The sequence below is a fragment of the Thermobia domestica genome, chromosome 5, assembly GCF_964235325.1.
Source record: "Thermobia domestica chromosome 5, izTheDome1.hap1.1, whole genome shotgun sequence".
In the NCBI taxonomy this organism is placed as follows: domain Eukaryota; kingdom Metazoa; phylum Arthropoda; class Insecta; order Zygentoma; family Lepismatidae; genus Thermobia; species Thermobia domestica.
The window spans coordinates 256,008,822-256,027,841 of record NC_137458.1 but is presented as its reverse complement, the minus strand read 5'-3'; the positions used below and the strand labels follow the sequence as shown (position 1 = coordinate 256,027,841).

General features: G+C 30.8%; 1 protein-coding gene across 1 annotated transcript in view; it reads left to right on the top strand.

Moving 5' to 3' along the window:
* The window catches only part of LOC145686558 (uncharacterized), an 88,842-nt gene that overhangs the window by 29,088 nt on the left and 40,734 nt on the right, over positions 1-19,020 (top strand). The window contains exon 2 of the mRNA XM_081759994.1: positions 18,786-18,907. Coding sequence (XP_081616120.1) covers positions 18,786-18,907 — 122 coding nt within the window. The remainder of the gene's footprint in view (positions 1-18,785; positions 18,908-19,020) is intronic.

The window sequence follows — 19,020 nt, the reverse complement described above, 5'->3', positions numbered from 1 at the left end:
CTTGTGTTGTGATATTTTTCAGTATATTTTTTTCCTGTAGTGTTTCGTATTTATCACCTGATCTTGTTTCCTGGAGACCACGAAGCCTTCTGCCTCTGAATATAGGTCTCTTATTAAGAGGTTTACTTAAGTTGTTACTGCTGAAGTTTGTTTTGCATATATCTTTCAGTCTTTATATATAGTTTTGTATTATTTTTTCTTTTGTCCTTCATATTATATTCTTTTCGATTAGCTTCCATTTTATCTTTTGTCGTTAACTTATATCATTTATCATTATTATTATATTATTATTATTTAACCTAGCATCTTAATTGATTATTCATGTTTGTCTCGTAAGCAAAGAGTGGTTTGATTTCCTATTGAAAATACATTAAAATAACCGACCATTACAATAAAATGATAGTACTTAGAAAAATAATGATTTAAAATTATATATATATATATATATATATTTCACTGAACACAATTTATTAATGTTTGCAAATTAAGATATTCATGATCAGGAATTATATTATTTTATTACAGTATTTGTAATATGCATAATGCAGTAATGTAGTTGCACAATGCTTATTGTTTAGTCTGCTACTGAGGAAAGCTATCTCTGATCGAGTTTAGAACTCCTAAAGTTACGTTCGTCAGGTTAGGAAGAAAATGTATTTCAACTTATGCCTCATAAGGAGACCGAAATAAATTTGATCTCCTAAAGTTTTTAATTTCCACTATTGTCAGAACCTTACAGTCTTTTTACCTGCTTAGATCACAGTCTTTTTACCTGCTTAGATCACAGTCTTTTTACCTACTTAGATTACAGTCTTTTTACCTACTTAGATCACAGTCTTTTTACCTGCTTAGATCACAGTCTTTTTACCTGCTTAGATCACAGTCTTTTTACTTGCTTAGATCACAGTCTTTTTACCTACTTAGATCACAGTCCAAATAAGAGTCGAATGTTGGATCAATAGTTCTATATAGCGAGCAAGGTCTCTGATCTCCTATGTCTCTTTCAAAAGAGAAAGAGAATATTATGAAAATGCCTTCATTTAAAATTGCTAGTTAATATGTGAGAATATCTCGAGGATAATAATCTAGTGAATTTCTTAAATAAGTATTGCTTCATGTATATCAATATTAAATGTTTTCACTTATTGGCCTAGAAAGACTTATGTACATCCTAGTATGAATTTTGTAGGAAAGGTTACGATTTCTCTGTTCCAAGTTCTGCTTAACTAGCTCTTAAATAGTATGCTGTATTATTCAACTGTTAACGTTATGTTCCGGTTTCGTATACCGCTAATAATACTAAAGTGATCTTAAATTCTTATTTAAAAAGAAATGAAGTTAAGAAAATGTTTTCTGTAACTTTTAAAACCACTAGCGTTAATATCGTTTAAGGACTAGATAAAAACACTTTTCCTGATGTGTTAAGGTTCTTGTTTGTCTAAGAATAAACACCGATTAAAACTATGGATATCTAACTGTTTTCCGCAGTGAAAGTGGACAACTTTGTGTCCGTGGGTTATCTTGGGGTACTCCCCTTTCCTCCCACTTTCTCATTCTACCAATTCTTTCATTATGATTCACTTACTTTAATCATCGTCTCCCTTAACCTAAAGGGGATAATAATGGGACAATGGTTAATCTGAAATATTACATTTATTTATCAGTTCTCTTTGTCTACATACCAAATATTATTTCAAAATATGTTTTCCTAGAAACTTGAAATTGTTAATACATTTACTTATTTCTCGTGAGTTCAACATATTATACATAAGGGAAGAAAAATTCTGTGTACTGTAGTTGAACGAAAAAATGGAAAGTGTTTGAGTACTAACTAAAAGCATCTGTGCAAAATTATTGATAACTATAAACAAAGATTGCTCAGGAAAAAAAATGTCAAGAAAGAGAAAATATTGTTTTACAAAGTATTGTCTAGAGTTATAAACGGGTATATTAATTGTCTCATCCTTTGTGAATATGAGATTGTGGTATAATTTGCTAAGCAATTTTCGATACTTCCATACTATCCTATGAATAATTGTGGGAAATCCTATAGAGCGACTATGTCCGTCCGTCTATCTGTCGTCAAGTATGGGACTACGAACAGTAAGAGATACCGGGAAACGGTTTCTTGATATTGATTGAGGATTCATAGAATAGGATCAATCTCCGTCTGAATTTCTCTGTTCCAACCAAAATTAGTAGAAACTTGTCATTTCAGGTTTCAATTTAGAGCAAGAACGGTATGAAATAGCGAGAAACTTTTTTTTAATATGGATTTAGATATTCCAAGAAGAGATAGCATATCTTTTAATCTCCTACTCAAACCTGAAATAGCAGAAATTTACTACAAGTTCTAATAAGGTAAAATAAAATAAATAGAGTAAAAGTACAACAGCAAATGATAACGACAAATTGTGCTTTAAAGTGAACTAATATACCCGACGAATACTTCCCTTCTCCACACTTATCACTAGCCCTATATCTAAATTGAAAGCGATACAATTAAATATTTTCCTTTTCAATTTTGAATCTCCTTTGAGTAAATATATTCAAAAATAGCGAAAAATGTTTTCTTAAAACGCATTAAATGACCAAATAATATATTTCATTTTCACATTTTACCCAGTTTCAACATTGTATTTCTACTCAGAATATTGGGTTGATTGCAAGTCTGTTGTAGTTTTCCTACATGAAACTGAAATTTACTTGTTTTGAAGGAAACAAACATTTCCGTTATTGCAGTATCTAATATAGAAGGATGCATGACCCCAACTCATTTTAGAAAGCGTTAACATGCCAAATTTCGTGCTCCAAAATTCAGGCCCTCTGATTTTAGTTAATGCGAACGGAAATGTGGGCATACAACCGTTCAGTTAAGAAATAAGAGTTTACATTAAGTTTTGTAGTATTATAGTTTTTCAGTTATTTTACTAAATATGGGGAAATACATGTCTTCAGTCACTCCGTCACACTTTAGAAATTCAAAGTTTTTTTTTTTTCATGTGCTGAATTTTTATGTTGTTATTGTGTGCTGCAAAACTATAAGCTGTTCCTGTCACTTATGTTATGTTACAGTTATGTTCCTGTAACTTATGAAAATGAATGTTCTTAGATCGTCATTTTAGAATTTATTTATTTATTTTACTATTAAAAGGAGGCTTCGTTTTTGTAACTCTTTTTAATTTTTCATTTATTATATTTCTATGAATTTTCTATTTTTTTATTTAGTTATTAAGCACGGATGATTACATAAAGCTCTTTTGTTTCTTCATTTTAGCAGTATTTCTAATCTTTTTTGCCGAAGAAATATTGCAAAACTCATTAATGGTGCTGCGAAAAACCCACCATTTACAACATATTGTAAATAAGAGCCATTAAAATGTAGTAACATTGTCTGTTATTAACATATCTTCCACACCTATTGCGTAGATATATATTATTCAATGTTTTATATATAGAAAAGTAAGTCAACAAACTTATTGGTTCACTATTTTCTTTAAAGATTCCGATATCTTAGTTTTCTATAATTTTACAGTAATATTTTAAAAAAATAGTTGTGATTATTTTGTACCGTTGTTTTGATTAGAAAGAAATAAGAAAGGATATATAATGTAAAAATAGGAGAAAAAAGTCAACTTTTGTATCCATCATAATTAAAAGTGTCATTGCTATCATTATTCACTTTTGTTGGTAATGGATAAAGCGATAATAAATAAACTTTTTGCATATATACTCAACACTGAAGCTTAGATCGATGCATATTTTTTCAATTTGATTGATTGCAGAATATTGTATTTTAGTTTCAACCGATGCTAGAACCTTTAAGTTTTGTAAGAAAATGAATATAAATACATAAACTTCGTTAATTAGACATAAATATGCCTAGGAAAATCCGGTGCAGGAAATTTCGGTGTAGAAAAATTTGGTAAACGGAAAACTTGGTGTGGAAAAAGTTAGGTGTAAGATGGATTCGGTGTAATACATATTGCATATTACCGCTTAGGATATTTTATAAAACTTCATATTGTGAAAACGAAAACGCTATAAAATGTACCGAATAAAATGTTATTACGTATTTCAAGAAAAGAAAATTTATTTTTTGCATTGGATCTGGTATCTCTTATATGTCTGTTGTGGGAGATTAGTATAATTATTTTTTATCACACAATCAATCTGACAATTTTTTATTTTTTTTTTTTTGGTCAGAAATAAAACAATCACAATTATAGGTTCAGAGAATAGTTATAGAAACAGAATTCAGAGAATAAAATAAATAATGAGCAAGTATCACAAGTTCTGTAAACTATTTATTAGTCCTAAAAACATCTTAGAACATATAGTACACCATAGAACATATATACATATGTAAGATGTAAAAATATATTGATCAAAAAAGTCTTAGTGGGATGTGCAATATAAGGTGAGATGGCTTTATCAGATAACAGCTGTAGAAATAGTATTGAGATAATAATAGGAACAAAGGTTAAAAAATAAATAAAAATAACTAACTAACTAACTCTATGGCCTATGGCACCCGAAGATTCAATGTCGCGTTCACAAAAGCTCTCCACTGACTTCTATCCTTCGATAAATGCATCCAGTTTCTACTTTGTATTCTAATCTCTGCGAGATCCATCTTAATATTTCCTCCCATCTGCGCCTAGGCCTTCCTAATGGTCGTTTTCCGATTGGTCTTCCAGTCAATACTTTGAAAGCGTTTCTACTTTCTTCTATTCTAGCTACATGACCCGCCCACCTAAGCCTCCTAGATTTGACTACCCTAACAATGTTGGGTAAACCATATAACTTATGTAGTACCTCGTTACAAAGTTTCCGCCATTCCCCATTCCCATTACTCTTGGGTCCGAATATTCGTCTCAGGATCTTGTTCTCAAATACTTTCAGTCTATGTTCTTCCCTCAGAGTAAGTGACCATGTTTCGCAACCAGACAGAACAAGAGCCATGATTATCGTTTTGTATATTTTAAGCTTCAAATTCCTCGACAGAATTCGCGACAACAAGAGATTTTGAACCGAATAGTAACACGAATTCCCTACTTTTAGTCGACATTTAATTTCTTCGTGAATATGATTTTCCTCTGTTAATATTGATCCTAGATATCTGAAACTATCCACTTTATCAAAAGTATTATTTAATATTTTAACGCATCCATAATTTTCTGTATTACGGTCCCGACGCACTTCCATGTATTTAGTTTTCTCTGCATTCACTTCTAAACCCATGTCCCTGAAGCGTTTAATAAGATCTCTGAATTTCTTTCTATTGTTCTCCTATCATCCCCTATTAAATTTACATAATCAGCATATGCCATAACCTGGTGAATACCGTTCAACTCTAGACCCTGGTTGCTATCTTTGATTTTTCTTATAGCGTATTCCAGAACGAAGTTAAATAATAATGGCGACAACACTTCTCCTTGTTTCAGGCCATTTTTGACGTGAAAGTTCGTGGATAAAAATTTTCCTACCTGGACTTTACTTTGGGATTCATTTAAACATATCTTAATTAATCTAATTAGCTTTCTCGGTATTCCAAGTTCTGTAAGAAATATGTATAATGTTTCTCTCCTAACCGAGTCGTACGCTTTTCTAAAATCAATAAATAGTTGATGTATCGGGGTATTGTATTCCCACTTTTTTTCGAGTATTTGGCGAATGGTAAATATTTGGTCGATAGTTGATCGATTTCGTCTACATCCGCACTGATAATCTCCAATAATTTCATCTGCGTATGGGGTCAGACCTGCTAATAGAATATTTGAAAGGATTTTATAGGATGTTGACAGAAGAGAAATGCCTCGATAATTATTACAGTCAGTTTTGTCGCCTTTCTTGTGAATTGGAACAATGATTGATTCTTTCCACTCTTGTGGCAATTCTTCCTTGTTCCATATAAGGAGAATGAGTTTGTGTATCTTGTTCCACAATTTTTCGCCTCCAGCTAAAATTAACTCAGCGGGAATTTCATCTACACCTGGAGATTTGTGTTTCTTTAGTTTCTTTATAGCGATTTCTACTTCTATTCGGTTGGGTTCTGGAATATATACGGTTCTGCGGTGTATATCTCCTTTTCTCCACGTACACTAGTTTTTGGTTGCGTGTTAAGCAAATCGTCAAAGAAATCTTTCCATCTATTTAAGATGCTATCCGTATCAGTGAGATCTGTACCATCAGATTTCTTTAATATATAAGCACAAGGTTGATAGCCTTTCTTAAATTCGCTGATCCCCGTATACACCGTACATGTCCCGGATGTTTTTAGTTTTACTAATATCTTCAAGTTCCTTAATTTTAGCTTTCAGAAAATCGCATTTCTTTGTTCTAAAAATTTTGGAAGTTTCCCGCCTGATATCTGCGAAATTTTGTGTAGTTAATTCATTCGGATTTTGTAGTCAGCGTAATTTTGCCTGTTTTCTCTTCTCTGCTAGTTCTATGCATTCCTGGTGGAACCATGGTTTGTATTTCCGCGTGTCCCAATTTTTCTATTGCTGAACTTTTAATGCTATCTCTAATTTCAATCCAGGTATCCTCAACACTAGTGCACTCCGAATCTTCTAAAGCCGAGAATCTATTCGAGATTTCAATCTGGTATTCCTCTCTTACCTGGCTCTCTTCTAATTTCTTTAAATTAAATCTCTCCGTTTTCGGACATAGAATATTACCTTTATTCAACGATAATCTCTCTCGTATTATCGCTGCTACCAAGTAGTGATCAGTGTCACAATCAGCCCCTCTAAACGACCGGACATCAATTATGCTAGTTCTATTCTTGTATCTATTAAAACGTGATCAATTTGATTAGGTGTTTTTCCGTCTGGTGATGTCCAAGTGTATTTATGAACGTCGCGATGTGGGAATTTTGTACTCTTCACGATTAGGTTTTTGGATGTTGCAAAGTTCACGAGTCTAACACCGTTGTCATTACTTTCCTTATGCAGACTTTCGTTCCCTATAATCGGTTTGAAAATATCCTCTCGTCCTATGTTCGCATTGCAATACCCTAATAGAATTTTCATATGGTATCGCAGGAGTTGGTCAAATATCCGTTCCACTTCTTCGTAAAAACTGTCTTTTATATCGTCATTCTTATCTTCAGTTGGGGCATGTAAATTTAAAGCAATAATATCACACCAGCGTCCGTTAAGAGTAATAAAAGAATGTCTGTCAGTAACAAATTCAACCCGTTTAATTGCTGGTAATATTCGTTTGTGAACGAAAAACCCTGTTCCTAACTGGTGATTTTTATTTCCTTCCCCGTAAAAGAACGTAAAATTTCCGGAATTCACAGATCCATTTCCTTCCCACCTAACTTCCTTAACTCCTACTACGTCCATCCTGTATTTCTCTAACTGACTCGTTACGGATTTTAACGCGCCAGCCCTATAAAGACTCCTAATATTCCATGTTCCAAATCTCATGTCCATTTTCTTTTGCTGAGGTCGTGCCAAGTTATCAGTCCTAAATAAAAATAACAAGCTCACTAAAATATTACTACGTCTTGAAAACACCTACTATATACACTATGGATAACATATGCATAACAAATGCAAGATTCAGAATTAAGGAGTGTATCGAAAAGTAGTTAGCAACATTGGGGGTGTCGGTGTGCACTTGCGAGGCTGCATAGACGGCAAAATCTGGAAGCACCTGGTCAGTTGAAGTCTTGTAAACGGATAGCTGCGTGCTTGTTGCTGTGTTCCGAGTCGAATGGGAAATGTCGCGTGTGAAACGGGAAGTGAAGTGGGAAATCCTGCACAATTCGTGCACCGTCAAAGGCATAACATACAATCAGATAGGAAAAAAGTGTGGGTTCATCATACAACTGTGAAATCGGTCATTGAGAAATTCGATGAACATTACAGCTTTCAAGATATGCCGAGATCCGGTCGAAAAAAGGGCGTAAAAAAAAGCAGCCAACAAAAATTCGAATTGTGACTTCTGCATGAGAAATTCGGTTGGTCTTGTCTTCCCTATTGGCTATGACAACTGTCATTTAACAAGAGAATCGTACATGAAGCACCATATTTCATCCCCCGTGACTTACAGTTCGAGGAAACCTAGTAAGGAAACTAGTGAGAAACTTGACACTTTCTGTCTGTTGTTCAAAATTCAGAGTGTGCGATATAAAAGAGACCACAGTTTTATTTTCTCCAAATCTTTATGGATCAGTGGTTTCCTTATTAATTCTATGTATACTACTGGTCTCTCGGAGACTCGGATGGTTGTTATATGCTTCCTCGTGAAATCCGCTGTTTCAATTTTCTTTTGTTTACTTGGATGTCCCGCCATAACGTCGTTCGCCAAAGAATCTTTGCCATCATGAAAGTGTTCATTCGATTCAAATCTGCTTGTTCAAGGCAACGCTACATGCCAGAAAAAGTAGTGAACCAAACCTTTCTTTCTTTGTGTGTGTGTGACTGATTTTCTCAGTTTTACGAAAAAAATTAATTGTATCCCTCTTCTTAATGACTGAAACTCAAGCGAATTATTGTGCAACGAAAACTGTTAAACTTCACAGTTCCATTGCTGGCCAGAGCATTTTGAAACTCGCTCCAGCAATTCAATAGTCAAGTGAGCTGTTTCGCTGTTCTCGTTTCTGTGATGTTACATTTTCCCTGGTTAAAGAAAAGCAACTTTATTGTCGTATTGTGTATATCTAAAATAGTCTTTCTAGTAATCATCACAAAACTTAAAACTGCTTCTGCAATGAAGGATAACATAGACGTCAAATACAATAATCACAATAGCCGTTTAGCACATCAGCAGTAAATCAGCAATAAATCATGGGTTTCATTTGAAAACATTTATTTATATATCTAAAATAATCAAATCATTCAAGAGGCTAGAATTCCTTCTGTGTTGAAGGATAACATTTAAGCCCTGCGCACCGGTCTAGTGGCTAGCGCGTGAACCTCTCGTGCAAGTGCTCTTGAATTCAGTTCTAGGTAGGAGAGCATGAACATTTGATTTTATATTTTCTTTTTTCATTATTCATCCGTCTCTTTTAGCCTAAAGGGATATAAACCAATCACGTGTTTTGATTCACTTGATAATATCTAAAACTTCCTCCTTGATATCATCCAAGAGGCAAGAGTTCCTTTCGTGTTGAAGGATAAAGTTCGAGGTGACTACAAAGCTCAGATAAACCATTGCATTGAAACTTTCTTACATGCCAATATTTTATTATTTTATATATATATATATATATATATATATATATATATATATATAGCTATTGCAGTATCAAATATAGAAGGATGGATGTCCCCAACTCACTTCAGAAATTGAAAACTTTCATCATGCCAAATTTCGTGCTCTAAAATTTAGGCCCTCTGTAGCAGCCAATTTTAGTTAACGCAAACAGACACGTGGAGACTATGCTATGGATATACAACCGTTCAATTAAGAAATTAAAAGTTTTCATCAATATACATAAGCTTTGCGCTATTATATTTTTTTTTCAGTTATTTTACTAAATGTGTGGAAATGTATGTCTTCAGTCCCTCCGTCACACTTTAGAAATTCAAAGTTACTCCTATGCTAAATTTTTATATGTTATTGCGCTGCAAAACTAATATGCTGCTTCCATTTTTCACTTATTTTATTTCAAAGAATATGGAAAAAATGTTCTTAGGCATTTTAGCATTTTTTTATTTCTTAATTTTATTGTTCGAAGGAGACTTCGTTTTCGTAACTCCCTTTAATTTTTCAGTTATTACATTTCGGTATATTTTCTATTGTTTATTTAATTAATAATTAAGTAAGGTAATTACGTAAAGTTTTTTCTTTTCTTTTCTCTTTCTTTACTTTTACCAGCGTTTTAATATTTTTAGTGTTTTTGCCCAAGAAATGTTGCAAACGTCATTCAGCATACTGTGACAACCCCACCGTCTACTATCACTAAAATACAGTAAATATACTCCATAGTTCTGGATAATCACAATAACATTTTAAAACATTTTTCGGACCAGAACAAAATGAATTATTTAATAACTATACGAGTTTTGTTACAGTTTCAAGGACCTAACGTCCTCTTCATCAGACATTGAGAAAAGACAGATGACAGCAAATCTTATATCTTCCTCAGCCGTTAGTTAGCATTTTCATTTATATAATTTTAATTTTTTTTTCAACAATTTTCAATATATATATATTTAAAATTTAACACCTTTTTTATGTTATCTGATTTTCTTATGTTTGAAGAAGAAGAAATTGATTTGTATATAAAGTTATCTCTACTGTGAGATTTGCTTTAGGATTGTTCTGTTTATATACATGTTATTTATTCTTGTAATAGTTAAAATTTAATTTTTATCACTTGTTTGACCAGTAGTTGCAAGAAATAATCATATCATTATGTTATGATTTTTTCAGTAATAGATTGTATTTTCGCAGGTTTAATCTTCCAGTTATTGTATTTTCTATACTTGTACGGTATTACTCAGCTCTTGTTTTTTTATAATTTTAATTGTTGTTTTTATATATATAAAATTTTTAAAGTTGTAATATGTAACAATATCATATAATTACATTGTTAGTACATGTTAATAGTCAATGCAATTTTACAATTCTATTGATCTTTATATAAAGTAAAATAAAATAAAATAACAGAAATTTGAAAATATTCAAATTGCACTAATAGTCTTATGCATTTTTCTTTCCTATCACTTCTAATAATTTCTCCCATTGCTCATGTATATTTATACCACTTGTCCAGTTCATTAATTTCTCCTCTTGTTCTTTCTTTATTCTTCTCGCTTCCTTCCACTTCCTAATACACTTCCTAATATAAATATACATGAGCAATGGGAGAAATTATTAGAAGTGATAGAAAAGAAAAATGCATAAGACTATTAGTGCAATTTGAATATTTTCAAATTTCTGTTATTTTATTTTATTTTATTTTATATAAAGATCAATAGAATTGTAAAATTGGATTGACTATTCACATGTATTAACAATGTAATTATATGATATTGTTACATATTACAAATTTAAATTTTATATATATAAAAACAACAATTAAAATTATATAAATGAAAATGCTAACTAACGGCTGAGGAATATATAAGATTTGCTGTCATCTGTCTTTTCTCAATGTCTGATGAAGAGGACGTTAGGTCCTTGAAACTGTAACAAAACTCGTATAGTTATTAAATAATTCATTTTGTTCTGGTCAGAAAAATGTTTTAAAATGTTATAAAATACAGTAACACTGTTATTAATACATTTTTCACAGCTATTGTGTTGATGTAGATTATTCAATATTTTACATACAAAAAACTAAATCAACAGACTCACTGATTCATTATCTTATTTAAAGGTTGCGATATCTTAATTTCTCATAACTTCTTAGTAAAATTTTAAAAGAATTTATAATTTTGATTAATTTGGTACCGTTCTTTCGATTAAAAAGATATAAAAGAGAATATATTTTGTAAAATAGAAGAACAACAAGTCAATTTAACCATCCAACATTGTTGGAAGTGTCATTACTGTCATTATTTATTTTAGTTGGCGATAGATGATAATAAATAATTCTTTTGGATAGATAATCAACACTGAAGCTTAAATCGACATATATTTTTCACCATATGCAAAAACACAACAGATACCTCAGACTTCAGCAATCCGAAAAGTCAAAACAAGCAGAACATAGCCTAGAGCTTGGACACAGAATTGTTTTTTACAAATGTCACCATAGTAGCCAAGTGTAGCAATTTTTGGGAAAGAACAATAACGGAAGCCATAGCTATCTCACGGAAAAGGAATAGTCTCAACAGAGACAATGGGTTTCAACTCAATCCTATCTGGTCGACCCTTTTCAGGAACAAAAACAGACATTCAACATAGCCATTTCTCGTAGCGACAAAAACAGCCAATGAGGAGCCAGCATTCCTCAGCCAATCAGAAATCAGCATCTCCCTCAGCCAATTACAAACCCCCATTCATGGATCTGCCCCTAAATAGTCTCTATATATACATGCTCACAACTCCGGTCTGTTCATTACAATCTCTGAAGATGAATACGATGTTTGCATTCGAAACGTCAGCTGTCAATACTTTCACCTGTAATTTAGAAAAAAACTTCAGGATATATTTATCATAAACTACAGCAATATTATCATAAATATTTGGGTATAAGGGGCTGGCAACGTTCGCAACGCATTCTGATCTTACGAAAATCTCTTTGTTTTGTGATTAAACTTACCTTCATGCTTATTGCACATCAGTTATAATACTCTTTACTTCGTCCTTTCTTCATAAATCTATAAGAGGTCGCTGTGGCACAGTGGTAAATGTTCATTTCTAGCGTGTGAAGTCACTGGTATGACCCCAGTTCACTCCAAGTAGGCTTCGTAGATAGTGAGCAAACACCGTGTGAATGTTTTTTTCCTGTTTCCTTCATTTTTTCATTACATCATTTTACTCATAATCATCATCACTATCTATCTTAGCAGCTGTCCATAATTATTGGACGTTAAACTAGAAATTTCATGTCGTCATTTTATGATGTCCCTAACAAAGCTAAACTTCTTAATGTCTTAGGAGAGTGTTTCTCAGACTTTTTCGGTTCAAGATTATCTTAGTGTACCACGATTGTGATCACCTCAACTTACCATAATCTTCTTGGGTAGCAACTTTGAGCCAGATTCATGACTTCCTACTGCATTTCTGTGTATTTAACAATTTCGTGGCGAATTTTATCATGTAAGAAGTAGTATCCCCCCCCCCTTATGACACTTATTCAATTTCGTTCTTTTTGTTTTAAAAGTAATTTATTATATTTTATAGTTGAACTCTAGTTTATAGTTGTACTCTAGTGAACGATAACCAAGTTTGTTTGTAGATAATTGTAATGTTTTAAGCAGAAATTACTCATACCAAGGTGCATATCAAATCATAAAGTACATGAAATTGTTTATGTATTCTTGTGAAATGATATAATTTAATTTTGCACAATATTAAAACATGTTTTGGCACTTATATAATGATATTTTTACAATAGAAATAAAATTAGTGAAGGCGATATTTAAAGTGTTGAAGATGATATTGAAACCTAGTTTGATGAAGATAACAACTTAGTATACTACCTAGAACATAATTAATAATTGACATACGTTTCATCTCCTAAAGTGGAATCAATTAATGATAGAAATGCATTATTTTTCAAGCACAAAATACGGACTGTTGAAAAAGGCATGACCAGAGAAGTACGAATAATTTTTAAATATTATCATATATAGCTTTAAATAAACTTATAAAAAGAGTAGTGTGTTGTTCATATTTCATTCAAACAAATTTAATTTTAATTGCCTGTCATAAAAAAATATTGTAGTTATGTTACTTTAAAAGGTGTGATGTATCAAGTAAATTGAGTATAGAATGTATTTGTTTACGTTTGTTGAAGTCAATATTATTTTGATTTTGTTTGACATATAGTTTACTTTGTTGTGATCAATAAAAATGTTCTGGGAAATAGTATTTGAAAGAGGTAAATTCTACAAATTTAATTTATTAATATAATTTTATTCTTAATATCATTTTATTCTTTTCCATTAATGTATTTTAATTTTGTAATTGGCTTAATGACATTCAGGCCAGCTATTTCAAAGTATCCAAACTTGTGAAAAGAACAATGTGAACGTTTCTTTTACAGGAATCTGCAGAAGAGAAAAAAATTAAGAATTCAACTTTTTGTAAGAGGTTGACTTACGCTTGGTTATTTTATCTTATGTATATTTCAGTAATTATCAGTAATACAACAAATTTCAATACACTTGTAATGGCTGCACAAAATGTTGTGATTACAGTAAAATAACGTGTATTAAGATACGAGTACTGTACTCATCCTCAGAACGTTACATGATACATATCATATACATTGCATGTTAAGAAATGTATTCATCACTATATAATAACTGCTTCGCATCATCCTTCTATAACTGCTAGAAGAAAAGAAGGATCCTATTTCATATCTTACAGAAGTACCAACGTTTAGTATGTAGTATTAAAAATTAGCCTGAAAAATTTTGTGGCCATCATATCTTAGCTAACTGAATTAAGTTACAAAGTTGTTTTAAGATAATGCAACATTTCCTAATTCAACCGAATACCACTAATATTCAAATTTAGAATTCTCACTAACAACGTGCAATATTGACGAAGATTTGAATCGACTAGAAAGAAAAAAAGGAAAGGTGTTTCTGACAATCCCCTAATATAAATCTGCAAGATTGGTAATTTAATGACGCAACAACGCCGATGCTAAGTATAATCTGTTGCTGCTGATCCTGAATAAATTTTATTGAAAAAATCCACCAATCTACCTCTTTTGAAAAGCATTGTGTTATTTTCCATAAGCGGAAGTTAATCAAAGAGGTATTTCTTAGTTGGTTTGAGATGTTGGGAGGTATTCAGATTGAGCTTCAAACAATTCTCCCACCTGTTGAGTATAATTACATTTATCAAAGTGCCTATTTCACACCAAAATTTTCTTCTGACAGAAGACAAAAATTGGTGCTAAGTTGAGAGAATGGATAAATAAGGAGGATATTACTACACATAAAGATTCTGGAAGTATTAACAAAATGTAATTGTGGATTCCAATAGCTTGCAAATATCTTTATGTAGATACATATGCTTATTATTGCATATTTTAACCTTTGTTTAGTGTATATTTATTTGTTCAATTGACTCTTAATATATTTTATAGAAAAAGAACAACACAAAAATTATGTATTTTGAACGAGTTGCAATAAAAAGTTGCATCGAACTTTTAATGTAGAATTCTTTCGGATCATCAAGATCAAAACAAAAGAAATGTATGATAGATGTGCTGATTGGATGTACAAAAGTTATAGACACATTTTTTTATAAAACAATAATTATAATATTAATTGCTTTAGAAAAAATAACATATTTATGTTATTTCTTAAGTGTCACTACAATAGTAGAAAAAAATCTATGAAACTTGTAGTGTAGATTCCTCGGGTTTCTTGAGTTGAAAAACTATTTGCTAATAATTTATAAAATGTGCTGTACCATTCTGTAATCATTCGGCATAAAAAGACCATTTCTTTGAAGCAGTTCTTTTTACTAATTCTAAATTGACATAGGTATATAAATTGTGACAATAATAATTATGACTACAATACTATTATATATTGATTGTAGATAGATAGATAGATAAGAGCACTTTCGCTAACTGTTTCATCAAATAGGGGAGAAGGAGAAAAGATAGGAAAAAGAATATAGCGAGCATCTTAAGATTTCTTTTGTTCTTTCTTTCCGTCTGTTGAATAATTTAGCGAAGGTTGTTGTAGTGTACATTTTTACTGTTACATAATACATTGCTATTTTAAAGAAATCAATTCGATTTCCATGCCTGTTTCAAGATTCCTTCCTTACAATTATATATGTAGGGTATATGTATAGTGTGCTTCACAATTCTTGTTTTAATTTTTGATAGACGATTTTACTCTCAAGTAAAGTTAAAATCGACTTTGTCAATATAAAAATAACTCGAAGTCAGCTTTTATTCTTAGTTATAGTCTTCGTAATGTATAGAAAAATGAACTTCTCGAGAGCCCACAGTACTAAAACAATACGGTAGGATGCACTTTGGAATATTTTAAAGGAAGTCACACATTGCATAAGTAATATTAAATAATTTAGGACCTTGAAGATAATACGAAATTGTTATCTATAATGAAGAGAATTTCTTATTACTTCCGTAGTAAAATATAATCTCCAGTGGCGGATTAAGCTTTCTTTCCACCCCTACGCACAACTTAATGACCACTCTTTTCAAGAGAAGACGCTTTTTGCAGTGTTTTCTCAGGATATGTAAAAAATTGTGAAGATATTAAAAGAAAAAGTGATTGCTAAATCAATAATGAAAATATAATACAAGCAATTTACTTTTTATCATAGGCCCAACACGAAGAAAATATTTGGGGAGGGACATTATTATTGTGGTGATAGGGGATCCAATTACACTAAAGTTCTGTTGCATACTAGTTTTCGCTAATTTCTTTACATGGAGAGCAGTGATTTTTAAAAACTTAATCAGGAAAAAATGTTTTGTAAGGACACAAAAATGACTAAAATAATGGGAGAGCTCAAGCCATTTCAACAACAATATTGGTGGCTGAAGGGGACTGAAAACCCCAGGTTCTGGCGTCTGTGCTTTCTATTCAATTTAGATACTATATCTAAATGATGTTATATACTGAGAAAAAATATTACCACTCACTAATCATATATGAAACTGCTTCCGTCTTGACTTTTTGCTTTACCTTTATATATACTTCGGCATTATGCAATCTAGACTCCTCATCATCAAACGATATTTGGTAATCTTCCACTGTGTACATCACTATGAAAAGTTTCCTCCTCAGTATTCTTATGGCTGTTAGATAATTTTACCTAACTTTCTCAGTCAATTCATTTCTTCTAGGAAGCTTTCCCCATGTTTTGTTTTATTTATTTGAAAGAGTAATAACACTTTTATTGAACTGTTCACTCACGAAATTTATTTCAATGTTATTTATTTTGTAAAAATTAAGTTCTGTGTGTAATTTTTTTTTTTTTAAATCTAACTAATATTATAACACGATTTGATTTTGAGAAAGTAAAAGACATTTAAGTATTATTGAAGAAGAAATCATTAAAATTTTAGCTCATTACAACTTTAGCTCATTACAAAGAAAAGATAATAATTCTCTGTATAAATCAACGAATGATTTATTAAATAAATAATTAAAATGATGACGCAGGTACTCAAACACTTTGAGCTTTAGATTAGGAGGCACTATTAACAAGTTCAGTGTGACTTCCTCTAAATTTTTCAATACTGCTTTCAATAGATTTTGTCAGGACCGTATTTAACACTTTTGCCGCCCTACGGAATTAAGAATGGCACTCTTTACATTCCTTGGCTCAAAATAACTTTGTGGCCTCCCGTATTTGTTAATATTCAGTTAAGTGTAGTCAAACTGATAAAAAACCAACGTAACATAGTTCTACACTGACAGTTAGTAGAGTAATAGCCTCAGTTTCTTTTATGTACAGTAATAATAGCACTATAATAATAATAATAATAATAATAATAATAATAATAATAATAATAATAATAATAATAATAATAATAATAATAATAATAATAATAATAATAATAATGATGATGATGATGATAATAATAATAATAATAATAATAATAATAATTATTATTATTATTATTATTATTATTATTATTATTATTATTATTATTATTATTATTATTATTATTTATTTATTTATTTATTTATTTATTTATTTATTTATTGATGATAAAGACCACAGCCGAGGCCGAAATGGTCATATATACAAAAATATACAATAAAATATTACGAGAGAAATACAAACAAAACAACAAATTAAAAATACATCAAGTCATCAGGACCAAATACGAGAAAAAAAAATTAAAATTTTACACATAAGTTTGATAGAAACTAAATTATATAATAAAGTTACAACATAACCTCGATTCAATAACTATGAAATTAAGCAAGATCTACTATTAAGAAATTAAATATATTGAACGTAATAAAAATAAACAAATTAAAAAAGATTTATAATAATACACATGGACAGATATAAACAATGTAGGTAAAACAAAAACAATGAAAATTCAATAGACAATATACCAAACCATGGTGAATTTTGTATATTTATTAAATAAAACATTCCAAATATTGTTTTTTGAGTATTGTAAAATTCGGATAAAATAAATCAATTTTAAGAGGTTTTTTTATTTATATAGTCAACACTAGTAAATAGTGGAGAACCAACCAATTGATTATTACATAATATAGAACGGTAAACTCTGGACTTGTACAGGGTAACTTTGATATATAAATATTCAATTACATTCACTCTAGCATGTATTATATCATGAATAAATTTGATTTGCCTTAAATTTCGCCGAACTTCAAGAGCTAGTAAATCCAGTTTAGCAAGAATCTCCCTATTAGCCATATCGAATAATTTAAATTTATATTTTAACCAAGCCAAGAAAGAAATCTGGACTGACTCCAGAACTTGAGTAATACTAGTAAGATTACGATTCCAAATTAAACTAGCAAATTCCAAATGGGATCGAACATATGCACAATATAAGGTTTTGCATGTTGCAATATCTTTAAAATCTCTAGCAACCCATTTGATGAATCCCAGATTCCTTCTAGCCTTGGAAACCATGGTAGAAACATGATGATCAAATAGTAATTTAGAATCCATCACAACACCCAAGTCTTTGTTGATTGAAAAAGCTTGACTTGTATGCTGATATATTGAGTATGAAAAATACGATATATTCGTTTTCTTAGAGAACGATATAATTTTTATTTTGTTCATGTTCAAAGGAAGTAAATTTTGTACGGACCATTGATAAACTGAGTTAATATCGGCTTGTAATTTAAGGTGATCTTGATTACTTACTATTTCTGAAAATGTCTTCAGATCATCCGCGTACAGTAAACAGGGGCATTTCAAATAATTACCAATATCATTGACATATATTAAAATATAAATAAAGAAAAGAATATATTGTTTTTTCCTAAATATTTTTTCTTCCTAATAAGGGAAATATTTTCTCCGAAATGTATTTACTGGTCCATTATTAAATTTCTGAAGTATAGTTAAGATAATATTCTGTTTTGTTTTCTTTTTATTTGAAAATAATTTAATTAACGAATTTATTGATTTACTTTTAATTCTAGGTTCCCTTAATACTCGTCATACTGGACGATTTTGCATTTACAGCACCTTTGTACTTCTATTCTGAGCCAGACTTTTACTATCCTATGCACCGAACTTCTGTCTACAAAGATCGAAGACCATGGTTAGTATTTACATTATCAATTATAGTAACACAAACAACAAACATTTTCTACTTGTGTTCATAAAGAAGCACTTTCATCTTTAATTTTAATTTATTTGTATTGAGAGTAAGCA